Below are 14,480 nucleotides of genomic sequence, written 5' to 3' on the forward strand. Positions count from 1 at the left end.
TAGATAGATAGATAGAGAAACAGACAGACAGGTATACATATATTATTTAAATAGTTGACATATAATATTCCCTTGTGATGGGTTGATTTGTCTTTTCTTCTATTTGTATCAAAGCCACTGGTGCATGACGCGAGACAGGTTCTTTCCACTTTTATGCAAATTTATTTGATCTAAATTATGTAATTAATATTCACTTCTTTTTGTGTTCAGTGTTAGTTTGCCCGTTCCCTCGGCCAATCCCCTCACCTTCTTGGCCCGCCCTTTGCTTAGCCCCTTATGCACTCTTCGTCTGAAGCGTTCATCCTTAATCCTCCAGACTTGCCTCCAGCAGTGCATCTCTCAACATATTACAAGGTTTGAATTTATTGTCAAGTGTGACCTACAGCCGTCGGGGGTTACAATTACTGATGCGGCAAAGGGCGTCGCCCCCCCCCCTTATTTTCCAAACCCATGTAGTGTGGGTGTCGCAGACGTCAACACAATCTTTTTCTTCCGTGTGGTCTTCTCCCGCTCTTTCCTCTAGCCATTTCCCTAAGTCCCCCTTACCCCCCCCCCCGATGAACTCCACATCACATTATGCCCCCCCCCTTCTTTTTTTTTCTTTACTGAGACGTGGACTGTGTGTCAAAAAGAGCCTAAAAGTGCATCCTGACATTTTAAATTGATGGATCGAGTCTGAGCCAGAACCCAGTTTTAACAGTTTAGCATATCTTCTGAGGGATACCCCTTTCTCCCCAAACCCTTAAAGTAACATCCTCCCATACCCTCATATACCCTTAATCCTAACTACTCTTTCAGGTGAACATTTTTCCGCTCCTTGTCGTAAGAAGAAATAACTTTTGCTCTTTTAGAGGCCAACCAGGGCAACGCTTCTTATCAGGACTTAAGCGCATGTCAAAATCAAGTTACCCTAAATAAGCAGAGAAATCGTTGCACACTATCCTTGAAGCAACATCCTCTGATTTGTAAGCGTCCATGCATCATGGCTCCGAGCTGAGGCCTGATTTCTTGCAGCACGGTCCTGGAATCTAGCAGTGCTCTTCATGGTAACTCTGTTTGCATTAGTTCTATCGTTCTCAAGATTTCTCGTACCTAAGATAAGATAAGATAAGATAAGATAATTTTATTGGTCCAAATAAATGGAAATTCAGTTTGACTACAATAATCCACCACAGCATTATCAATATTAAAATAAAGATTAAGATGTTAGAACCCTTCCTGCAGCTATCCCTCATCGTCCTGTTGGAGGTTTGGGTTTGATTACTCATCCAAGTCAGTAGTATTCTGCATTGTAAGAAACACTTGTAAACTGTTAAACGCTTCTACAATGTTTTTATTTGAGTTCCATACTGTGTCTGAAATAATTGTTCTTACCCAAGAGAGCTAAAGAACATAGTGAGCTTAAGTTACCCTAGCAAATATCACAATATTAAGGTGCTTTTTTCTGTTTGCTTGGCGATGGACTAATAAAGTCTTCAATTTATATGAGTACTTGAAGAGCTAAGTTACAAAATAAGTTGGCTTCCCATCATGGAGGCTCGACTCCGATTTCAAATTCTAGCAGAACTTTAAAAAAATGGCTTTGGAAAATGCACCATGCGAACCCTCTTCAAGATGATTTATTACGCGTTTTTCTAATATAATTAATGCAGTCATGGCTATTTCAGGAGGAGCATCGCTCACACTAAATGACATTGTTATAGTCATAAACTTTTAGGATATAAAGGATAATTTATATTTAATTATGAAATTTAATACAAATAAAGTTTCCTCTTTATATTTCCAAACAAAAATCTGTCTCTTTTTTTTCTTCACTTAGTCATCTATGTCCAAACCTGATGACACTATAGACACCACATAGTGCGTTGGATAAACCGGTATAACATTGGCACTTCGTACATCACACAGCTTCCTACTAACAGGTTACACTGAACAGCCCTGACCCTGGCTTCATGACCTTGCTCGTGTGATCAATCAAAGTATATGACATTCACTGAACCTCAGCGAGTTAGGTATGACCTCACCTTGACCCCCCCCCATATGCGAGGATATTAACTTTAAGATTTGCATTTATCTTTATTTAAACAAGCTCTTTATTTTTCTTCAGTTTCCTCAAAAGTTCAATTTCTGAGATCTCCACAGGAAAGGAAAACTAGATCTGACCTTTTGCAGTCTTGAGTTCTTCATTAAGTTATTCATATCCTGGAGACAACAAGAAAGTCTGTAAAATTTGAACTTTTATAAGGTCTTTAACCAAACTCACAGACACACACACCCACACATAATATGTACAAGAAATAAAATAAAAAAAACAAGCAAAATTTTAAAATACTTTTTTAAAAAATCTTATATAAGGGAACTTGTTTAATTAATGGTTGTTACGTATCAATTTGAAATAAACCCAAGTCTAGGTTATTTAATGCGTGATTTTACACCAGACGCTTTTCTGTCGTACCACCACGAACGTTGGAACAATCTCGCAGCAGCAATTTGTTTCCTATGTCTCCAACAAAACGCTCACAACGAATGAAAGAAATACAGATGTAGAATATCTAGACACGGCACGGCGAAATCTTGTCCAAAAATACAACGGGTGAAATTGTGTTGTGTGCAAGCGGCCTCAAGGTGACGATGCGTCACAAGAATCTTGACGCTGCATCTCGTCGCCAAAATATGTGCTAAATCCATTTCGAAAATGACAATTTTTGTTATATCTCTGATTAATTGTGTGATAAATAAGGCTTTATTCGTTTTCTACGTTCTAGATTAGTAGTGTATAAATCAGAAGTCTATAATTAGATCGCTAGGTCAAGATATTTTTTAAATAAGCTCTTTAAAAAAATTACTTTCATAATCTTTTTATTTTTGTATCTTTTTTTTTATAGCAAATATTTCATTCTTTCTTCCTGAATAGAAACCCGATTCCCCGTAATGATAAGAGATATTGATCTTAGTCTTATTGGTATGAAAAGGTGAAGTTTCAAAAGAAGTAAGGTAAGTTACTTTAAGACAAAAAAGGACAGATATTGTCTGATATATTTTTCTTTGGGACCCACGAAAAATGAAAGCTCTGCTTGGTCTAGAGACTCTAGACATTGATCCATGCTAGCAATCTTCCAAACATTGTGGGTGAAAATCCCGAGCTCGACCTAAGTCTTTGTTTGTAGCCGAGCAACTTACCACTTTTATAATATGTAAATGTTGCATACCACAATAGATTTGCCTATTACAAGATATTTTTGACGAGATCAAGGCATATTTTTAGATTGCATCCAATAATAATAAAATACCAATTACGTGTATCGGAAGCTAGAAATTGTAACTAGCAAAACATTCCCTTGAAGTGTCAACAAAGAATGCTCTATCCAGAAGCCCGAACTGGATACAGGCCCCAAACACCTTATAGAATAACAACTATGATCAGACAGGCAGGGCATAGTTAACCCTCAGATATAGGACTAGTTATATGAACCGTCGAGCGTGATAACCAGAAGTCAGAAGAAAAAGAATTAATACATAAGAAGGAACATGAATAAACACACCGAAATGTGATACAGTTTTGTGCCAGTTTTCTCTCTCTCTTTCTCTCTCTCTCTCTCTCTCTGTAAGATCTGAAATTGGAGTTTTTCTTTATTTTCTATCACAAATAATATCTTATAAAGCATTTTTTTGGTGTCAGTAGACTATGCAACGGTTGTCATGACAATCTAAACTTAAATTATGTCATCTTAAACTTCAGCCTATTTCTCTTCTTTTGGTTTGCCGTGGCACATGTTGCCTCTTTTATGGGGACATATTCCGATTGTTCAAAGTTGGTTGTAGTATCTAGTATCTAGACCAATGATGCCGCTGGACTTATTCAGCTGACGACGCGAGGCTATCCGACCTTTTCTAAAATCGGCTCAAAGTGCTTAATAAAACTTCTGAGGCTCAGTGACATTGGAGTCGGCGATTTTTTTTTTTAGGCGATATAGCCTAAAGACTGAAAAAGGTTTCATAGCACTGGTCTAGACATCTTGTGAATACCATTATAGAAATGAAGACAGAAAATGAAACATACTAAAATACCTAAAAAGGACTAAAATAACTTATCCTAAAGTGAATGAACTAGTGGCTTCTTGAAAGTAGGTCAAGGTAGCGTCTTCGATTCAATAATTTCAAATTAAAAACTGTAATCATCAAATGTTGAAATCTTTGATAATGTGTCGAATTTTGGCACAATCTCTGATCAGTTGTCACAACGTATTAACAATGTTAATCTGTCCTGGCGTCTGAGTTTATTGAGTTTTCTTTGATCATAGATTCCTAATACCTGGCTTGAGGTCAGATTAAAATGAAGTAATATAGCAATAAAATTAATATTTAAAATTGCTTTTTACCTGTGGATGGGAGGGTGTGTGTTGTCGCAACTATCTGATGTGTTTAAGTGTAGACACCCTGTAGACACCCAGTGACTTTCGTTTTATTAATAAATTATTAAATTAATATTAACTTGGTACGGGCACAGTGAAGAAAGATTTAAATTACAAAAAATGTCAAGACTAAAGATTTGTCTATGACTAGTTTTAATGGGACGCGGTAGCTGAGTAGTTAAGCGCTTGGCTTTCAAACTTGAGTTAGAATCTCGTTCAAGACTGGGATTTTGAATTCTGGTATTTTTAGGGCGCCCCTGAGTCCACCCAACCTGAGTTTAGTTGGGTAAAGTTAAGGCGGTTGGTCGTTGTGCTGGCCACATGAAACACTGCTCGTTAACCGTTGGCCAAAGAAACAGAAGAACTTAACATCATCTGCCCTATTGATCTGAAAGGGTAGAAAATTATAAGATACTTATTATCGTGGTTAAGTGATTGATGTTTAAAAAGCTAAAACTAATTAATGGGATTTAAGAATCTTTTGACAAATTTAGAATTTCATTACTTGTAAAAATTTTTTCTAGTTTAATAGGCCAAAAGCATGCTTTTGAAAAATTATAAAATAATGAAAAGTTCTCATTTTATAGCTTAGTATAATGGCGAAGATCGATTTCTAGAACTGAAGGTTAATGAGAGTGTCATGTGGCCAGTACATCAATTAATACATGTTTATTTTTCCCAACTAATAATTGATTGCTTTGGGTGGACTCATTCATGTCTAACCCAAAAACCTGAGATTCAAAATCAAAGACGTCACGGGAATTTGAGCTGAAGACTGATGTGACACTTTGTTCAGTTGTATTCCTGTGCTACAAGTCAACACCAAATCTCAACCTCAAGCCTACAATAGTTTCTGGAGTTGTCTTTTCACCATCGTTCATTTTGGTGTTCATTTAAAATTCTGAGTTCTTAATGTAATATAGTTGCACCCTTTAAATAAAATAAACTCAAACTCTATGGTCTTGGCTCGCAAAGACATTCCTTCAAAGAACAGTACCAGGAAGAAGAGGCAGACACTAAATTTAGAAAGCCTTCAGGACAGAAGACTCAAAAGTAAAGTATCTATTATACATAAAACACTGAACCATAATCTTCAAATACAAAAACAAAATTTAATAAAATACTCAGAAAGACACAAAGATAAAGGTACACTTCTCATCCCATATGCTGGGACAAAGTTGTACAAATACTCCTTACCTAGTGCTTTTAGAGCATGGAATGGGTTGCCTGAGCTAGCCAGGAAAACCAGTGACTTGGCAGAATTTAAGTCATTGATCGGTTAATATGCATGACTGAATGCATGACGCGTAGGACGTAATCATATTCTTTTTTTGAAGTAACGTCTGTATTATATAAGATAAGATAAGATAAGACAGAGAATGCGATGGGAGACCAACATAAGCCATTCTATTAAATGCAAAACACAGAGAGGAATGGAGAAAGACGGTCACAGATCTTGTGTGGTGCCCCAACCGTCCAACAGACTAAAGAAAAGGTGAAGGTCAAGGTGAAAGTAATACTCTACTACTTGCCGAAAAACTCCATGCTATTCTGCTACGAACTTTCTGCAATGACTTTTAAGAACCACTGCAAACAAGGTGGAGTGTAGAGTCGAGAGTGTTACCGACACCTCCCCATATCACACTATTAATTAAGATAGCGCCAGAAGCGTGCAGGGGTCCCGCGATAAAAATTATTGTTCGTGCCCCGCTAAAAGTTCATTTACTCGATCACATGTTTCCATTGCATCGAAAGCGTTCTATATAGACCTATAGTGAACAAAGGTAGGGGCCACACAGAAAGTGTTCTATATAGACCTGTAGTGAACAAAGGTAGTGGCCACACGATAGAACAGAAAGACCTAAACAATGAAAGTGTAGTTTGTCGACATGATAGTGTCCACATTAACCCCATGCGACCCAACGCTGAATTTCTTTTCTGTTCTATCGGGATAAAGTTTTGTTTAAGAAAAACAAAAATATATATATACCCAGAACCCTTTTTGTTTTCATCCAGAAAATCCCCACCCACTGTTTGTAATACTCCTACACAAACACATACACACTTACACATGTAAACACTCATTCTCTTTCTCTCACTAACACACACACTTACATAAAACACGCATTGCATTACCTATGAGAGGATTAGTTTTTGTGTATTACTTCTCTTTGTTTGTTTGTTTTTTTGGTACTTTCTGTCTTTGGCATAGCAGCGGAAATATTTCAATCAACATTACAGTGCACCGGCTTTCAAAACATTTACATTGGTAATTAGAGTAGATCTAGATAGTTAAGTGTTGTTTTTTTCATTGTGAAGGCGCGTCACTCTTTCGTAAGTGGATAACTATTTTATATAGTAAACAGTGGGGCAAGCAAATATAGAAACATAATTATTTTTAAATATTTCTGGAATGATCCTGTATTGGAGTGGTTCTCAAACTGTGGTCGCGAACTTCCATGCGTCCATGAGAGGACCGAAGGGGGTCGCAGAAAGATGAAAATTGTATGCCATTCAAATAATGTATACGCTAAAAGCCAGTTTATCCTATCGGATAATTTAATAACAATAACTCGTTCCTCGCTACTATTGAATATGTCTATTACGTACTATATTCCATGACGACCTAAACCAAAAAATGTGAAAAATTCTTCAGCTGCTCACTCCCGACTGGGACTATCCCAATCGTAGATGAATCCATACTAACTGAGGAGCAGCTTATTGAAATATTCACTAACAAGGAACTTAAACCGATGTTCATACAAGGAGACCACACAATCTGGTTACAAAAACATATTTTAAATGTATATCTTCTTTTATGGGTGAGTGTCAAGAGGTTGTTGACTGCTTTCCCTTCTTTTTAGTTCGTACAACGTGGCAGTCATGTAGAGAATAAATCTCATGAGAAATAAAAGAAACTTACTAGAACTAAATTCTCATTGTGACGAGCAGTCCAACACAAGTTTTAATCTCAATCAATACTCAACAAAATGTGTTCTTTTTTTTTTTTTTTTTACATTTGATATTTATTTATGTACTATGTGTTTATTTAGCTTTTTCACTGAGGGGTCCGTGGGCAAGTTTTGACTATATAGAGGGGTCCCTGGGTCAAAAGGTTTGATGACATCTGCTGTATTGCAATGATGTGCGTGTGCGGGTGGGAAGGGGTTTAGGAGAGGAGGGGATACGTTTTATTTTTAATTTTGAGATTCGAAATGTTCTGGAATCTCTTTTGAGATTCGAAATGTTCTGGAATCTCTTTTGAGATTCGAAATGTTCTGGAATCTCTTTTGAGATTCGAAATGTTCTGGAATATCTTTTGAGATTCGAAATTTTCTGGAATCTCTTTAGAGATTCGAAATGTTCTGGAATCTCTTCTGAGATCTGAAATGTTCTGGAATCTCTTCTGAGATCTGAAATGTTCTGGAATGTCTAAACTTAAAAAAAAAAACAGATTTGTGGAAATAAGTCATTTAAATATTTTAACTTTTTTTTGTGTTGGCTATTCATGAGTTCTCTCTCTCTCCCTCATTGCCTACACAGTAGGGCGTTTACTGCGCTAAAGCCAAGGTGCCGATGCTGCTTTGCATAAAAACAGTCAGACCAAAGACCTTCAACACCCTTACATACCCCATACACACACTCACTCAGCAACACACTCTTCATGGGGAACAACAAATATATGTCGTTATGAGAGGAAGTTCATTAATCTTTCGCCAGTTCTAATCATTTGTCAAATTTATTTCCTGTTGTCGTTCTACCATCCTCCTCCTCCTCTCTCTCTCTCTCTTTCTCTCTCTCATTGTACATGTAGGGCATCAGGGTATCCTTACCCCTCTACCCATTGTCCCAGTTTTGTGTGTGTGTGTGTGTGTATTTCTCTGTGTCCCCATTCCCACAGCACCAGTTCATCAAGAAGTGTGGAGTCCCGTGTAGGTATGACAACATAAACTCCCACGGACTTACGTACTAACTAGATAATACCATGTAGTGCAGGACATCAACCTGAAAAACAAATGTCCGCTCCCATTCATTCACATGGTTCTCATAGTTTCCCGACTTCTCATAGTTTCCCGACTTCTCATAGTTTCTCGCCATCTCATAGTTTCCCGACTTCTCATAATTTCCCGATTTCTCATAGTTTCCCGACTTCTCATAGTTTCTCTCCATCTCATAATTTCCCGACTTCTCATAGTTTCTCTCCATCTCATAGTTTCCCGACTTCTCATAGTTTCTCTCCATCTCATAGTTTCCCGACTTCTCATAGTTTCTCTCCATCTCATAGTTTCCCGACTTCTCATAGTTTCTCTCCATCTCATAATTTTCCGACTTCTCATAGTTTCTCTCCATCTCATAGTTTCCCGACTTCTCATAATTTCCCGACTTCTCATAGTTTCTCTCCATCTCATAGTTTCCCGACTTCTCATAGTTTCTCTCCATCTCATAATTTCCCGACTTCTCATAGTTTCCCGACTTCTCATAGTTTCTCTCCATCTCATAGTTTCCCGACTTCTCATAGTTTCTCTCCATCTCATAATTTCCCGACTTCTCATAGTTTCTCTCCATCTCATAGTTTCCCGACTTCTCATAGTTTCTCTCCATCTCATAGTTTCCCGACTTCTCATAATTTCCCGACTTCTCATAGTTTCCCGACTTCTCATAGTTTCTCTCCATCTCATAATTTCCCGACTTCTCATAGTTTCCCGACTTCTCATAGTTTCCCGACTTCTCATAATTTCCCGACTTCTCATAATTTCCCGACTTCTCATAGTTTCTCTCCATCTCATAGTTTCCCGAATTCTCATAGTTTCTCTCCATCTCATAGTTTCCCGACTTCTCATAGTTTCTCTCCATCTCATAGTTTCCCGACTTCTCATAGTTTCTCTCCATCTCATAGTTTCCCGACTTCTCATAGTTTCTCTCCATCTCATAATTTCCCGACTTCTCATAGTTTCTCTCCATCTCATAGTTTCCCGACTTCTCATAATTTCCCGACTTCTCATAGTTTCCCGACTTCTCATAGTTTCTCTCCATCTCATAATTTCCCGACTTCTCATAGTTTCCCGACTTCTCATAGTTTCCCGACTTCTCATAATTTCCCGACTTCTCATAGTTTCCCGACATCTCATAGTTTCTCTCCATCTCATAATTTCTCGCCATCTCATAGTTTCCCGACTTCTCATAGTTTCTCTCCATCTCATAATTTCCCGACTTCTCATAGTTTCCCGACTTCTCATAGTTTCCCGACTTCTCATAATTTCCCGACTTCTCATAGTTTCCCGACATCTCATAGTTTCTCTCCATCTCATAATTTCTCGCCATCTCATAGTTTCCCGACTTCTCATAGTTTCCCGACTTCTCATAATTTCCCGACTTCTCATAGTTTCCCGACTTCTCATAGTTTCCCGACTTCTCATAGTTTCCCGACTTCTCATAGTTTCCCTCCATCTCATAGTTTCTCGCCATCTCATAGTTTCCCTCCATCTCATAGTTTCTCGCCATCTCATAGTTTCTCGCCATCTCATAGTTTCTCGCCATCTCATAATTTCCCGACTTCTCATAGTTTCCCGACTTCTCATAGTTTCTCTCCATCTCATAATTTCTCGCCATCTCATAGTTTCTCGCCATCTCATAGTTTCTCGCCATCTCATAGTTTCTCGCCATCTCATAGTTTCTCGCCATCTCATAGTTTTTCGCCATCTCATAGTTTCCCTCCATCTCATAGTTTCTCGCCATCTCATAGTTTCCCTCCATCTCATAGTTTCTCGCCATCTCATAGTTTCCCGACATCTCATAGTTTCTCGCCATCTCATAGTTTCTCGCCATCTCATAGTTTCCCGCCATCTCATAGTTTCTCTCCATCTCATAGTTTCCCTCCATCTTATAGTTTCCCTCCATCTCATAGTTTCTCTCCATCTCATAGTTTCCCTCCATCTCATAGTTTCCCTCCATCTCATAGTTTCCCTCCATCTCATAGTTTCTCGACATCTCATAGTTTCCCGACATCTCATAGTTTCCCGACATCTCATAGTTTCCCTCCATCTCATAGTTTCTCGACATCTCATAGTTTCCCGACATCTCATAGTTTCCCTCCATCTCATAGTTTCTCGCCATCTCATAGTTTCTCTCCATCTCATAGTTTCCCGACATCTCATAGTTTCCCTCCATCTCATAGTTTCTCTCCATCTCATAGTTTCCCTCCATCTCATAGTTTCCCTCCATCTCATAGTTTCCCTCCATCTCATAGTTTCTCGCCATCTCATAGTTTCCCGACATCTCATAGTTTCCCGACATCTCATAGTTTCTCGCCATCTCATAGTTTCCCGACATCTCATAGTTTCCCTCCATCTCATAGTTTCTCGACATCTCATAGTTTCCCGACATCTCATAGTTTCCCGACATCTCATAGTTTCCCGACATCTCATAGTTTCCCGACATCTCATAGTTTCCGGACATCTCATAGTTTCTCGCCATCTCATAGTTTCCCGACATCTTATAGTTTCTCGCCATCTCATAGTTTCCCTCCATCTCATAGTTTCTCGACATCTCATAGTTTCCCGACATCTCATAGTTTCCCTCCATCTCATAGTTTCTCTCCATCTCATAGTTTCCCTCCATCTCATAGTTTCCCTCCATCTCATAGTTTCCCTCCATCTCATAGTTTCTCGCCATCTCATAGTTTCCCGACATCTCATAGTTTCCCTCCATCTCATAGTTTCTCGACATCTCATAGTTTCCCGACATCTCATAGTTTCTCTCCATCTCATAGTTTCCCTCCATCTCATAGTTTCCCTCCATCTCATAGTTTCTCGCCATCTCATAGTTTCCCGACATCTCATAGTTTCCCTCCATCTCATAGTTTCTCGACATCTCATAGTTTCCCGACATCTCATAGTTTCCCTCCATCTCATAGTTTCTCTCCATCTCATAATTTCCCTCCATCTCATAGTTTCCCTCCATCTCATAGTTTCCCTCCATCTCATAGTTTCTCGCCATCTCATAGTTTCCCGACATCTCATAGTTTCCCGACATCTCATAGTTTCTCGCCATCTCATAGTTTCCCGCCATCTCATAGTTTCTCGCCATCTCATAGTTTCCCGCCATCTCATAGTTTCCCGCCATCTCATAGTTTCCCGCCATCTCATAGTTTCTCGCCATCTCATAGTTTCCCGACATCTCATAGTTTCCCGCCATCTCATAGTTTCCCGCCATCTCATAGTTTCCCGACATCTCATAGTTTCCCTCCATTTCTCCCATGTATAGATCTATACTTTGTAAGTCTTGTGTCCTTTCATTTTGTTGAAACTTTTAACGACAAATATGTGCGTCAGTTCATGATATCTTCCCCCCACCCCTTTTTCTATCTCTCTTTCTCTCTCTCTCACACACACACTCAACACACATCACATATACGCACATTCATTTCCATTATCACAATGAGCTATATTTGTGCTGCTCCCAACCACCCAAAAAAAAAAAAGAAAAACAGGCTGGGGTGGATGGGGTGGGAGAGGGAAGATTATATGATTGATTAATTGCGGCTCTCGGTTATTGATCTGCAATCAATAGTTTCCTAACTCTACAGTTAAGCTATACAACCCAACACCAATTAAAACATGGTATTTATATTTGTAAGGTTGGTAATTAAACTTTTAACTAAAACTTACAATATGTACATTTTAAATGTGATACGTTTCGCTAGGTTTCTGTTTCTTCATTGTGGGAGATCGAAGCAGAGCCAGCCAATCAAAAAGTACCTGATATAAATTGTTTATTTCGTATCTCTAACCTACCTTCCAATTACCGTAACGGTACATGTGCATTTCCGTTGTTATAGTAGGAGCACATGATTGTGTATGTTTTGTAATAGAGAATGATGGCAGTGTATAGGGGCTCAAAGATACCCCCTCTATCTACCTATCTATCTATCTATCTATCTATCTATCTATCTATCTATCTATCTATCTATCTATCTATCTATCCATCCATCCATCCATTCATCTATCTATCTAATCTTTCTATCTATCTATCTGTCTGTCTGTCTGACCGTTGTCATTCCGTCCGTCCGTCCGTCCATCCTTCCGTCCGTCCGTCTGTCTGTCTGTCTGTCTGTCTGTCTGTCTGTCTGTCTGTCTGTCTGTCTGTCTGTCTGTCTGTCTGTCTGTCTGTCTGTCTGTCTATCTATCTATCTATCTATCTATCTATCTATCTATCTATCTATCTATCTATCTATCTATCTATTTCAGTCTGTCCGTTAGTGAGTCAGACATTCAGTCGATGGATCTGTCCGTCTCCATGCAAGCATTTTTCAACATCATGGGAGTGGAGAGGGTGGGGACGTATCCATAGAGAGCAAATGAACTGGTCAACAAGAAACAAAAAGGACCCCCCCCCCCCCCAGTGGGTCTGCTATATGGAACCGAAGTCATAGCACGTGGTAGGGGTGAAAGAAAGATTCGTCAGTATGTAACTTTTCAATAAAAGCTTTCCACAAAGAAGTCGTTACTCAAAGGCGGATCTCCAATTGCAGTTGTGGTACATAGAACAGAAAGAAGATGGTCTCCAAGTGTTGGTCAACTTGAAACAGTGTTTGAGAGCGGTCGGATTAAAAACGTTTCATAAATTGGCATCTGCATTTAACCATCTCAGATTGAACGAGTGCCAGAGAGACAAAGTATCACCTCTGATGACAGCCTCAATTTTCTCTGTTCTGTTCCTCTCTACACATACTGATGTGAACTCCTGGCATAGCTCTAACATGGACACATAAACGTATTTATTTCAACAATTCAAAGAAACACCCAGGGATATATTAGGAACAGAATATAGATTTAATAAAGCAATAAGCGTAAACTATAACAGTAAATAACGCCATCGAATGTTGAACTATTAAACAAACCACAAACTATGAACAATGCCTTATCCTGTACTTCTATTTATTAGTCTTAAAACTCAGGCCTCTGGCAACAATAACAATCTCTCAAGTCACACTTAAACTAATAGACCAATGGAATAATAATAAATAAACCTAGAATTCGTTAATCTTACACCCAAGATCCTATGAAGTGCAATTTAAAATACTATATACAAATACAATCATCGCATATATTTGTGCCTTGTGCTAATTCTGCTCCATATATTTGTGCCTTGTGCTAATTCTGCTCCATATATTTGTGCCTTGTGCTAATTCGGCTCCATATATTTGCCTTTCAGGCTACGGGACAAATCGAACTGTCACTAAAAATCAAAATTATGAAAAAAAAAATTTGTTGTAAATATAAATAGAAATGGAAGCAGGTGCTTCAGTTCTGGACTTAAGACAACAAATGAACATCACACAGACGTCTGCAGCTGAGAAAAAAAATATCAACAAAAATATAATCCCTTTTGTTTTTGAGCGTTCAAGGTTATACATTATTCTTTGCGCCAGCAACGTCTCTGTTTGAAAGTGAAATAACTTTTGCTCAATTCCGAAACGTGAAGCGATCACGTGCTCGGGTTGTGTGTGAGGAAGCGAAGTCTTTATTTACAGAATGTTTCTCAAGTATCTTTATGGCTACTTATTCTAACAGTGTCAGTGAGGAGTCTAGGATGAGATCCGAAAAGGTGACGCCTATGTCGCACTATAGTTAAAACTAATCCCTTGAATTTAGCTTCCGAGCTCAAGAGTGGATTTCTCCCCCCCCCCCCCAACTCCGATGTTTCCAGTGTAATCGTTTAGATATATATCTGTATATATATTTTGTGTGTATGTGATTCACTTTCAGTATGTATGTTGTTTTTGTGCAAGAGTATGTTATTGTGTCCTGATTTAAAATCTGGTATGTTGTCAACAATTTCATTCAATTGGTCCTTTAGTTGTTTACATTGATTTTCTTGTGATATTTGAGGTAGGACACACAAAAAAGAAATGCGTAATTATCAGTTGTCCCTGATCAGCTCTCCATCAACTCAAAATCAACTTATAATCAACTTTTAATCAACTTAGATTTAACATAGTTTGTGTTTTTTTGGTGAAGTTTTTGACTCACTAGGGGACCCCCATTTCACTGGTGAAGTTTTTGACTC

General features: G+C 38.5%; 1 protein-coding gene across 1 annotated transcript; it reads right to left on the minus strand.

The window, feature by feature from the left end:
* Positions 1-8,381: 8,381 nt before the first annotated feature.
* On the minus strand, positions 8,382-11,642 carry LOC129925963 (trichohyalin-like). Its single transcript, XM_056027568.1, has one exon. It carries the CDS (start codon positions 11,640-11,642, stop codon positions 8,382-8,384), a length of 3,261 nt encoding a protein of 1,086 aa, XP_055883543.1.
* Between the last annotated feature and the right edge of the window lie 2,838 nt (positions 11,643-14,480).

The sequence above is a fragment of the Biomphalaria glabrata genome, chromosome 4, assembly GCF_947242115.1.
Source record: "Biomphalaria glabrata chromosome 4, xgBioGlab47.1, whole genome shotgun sequence".
NCBI lineage: Eukaryota > Metazoa > Mollusca > Gastropoda > Planorbidae > Biomphalaria > Biomphalaria glabrata.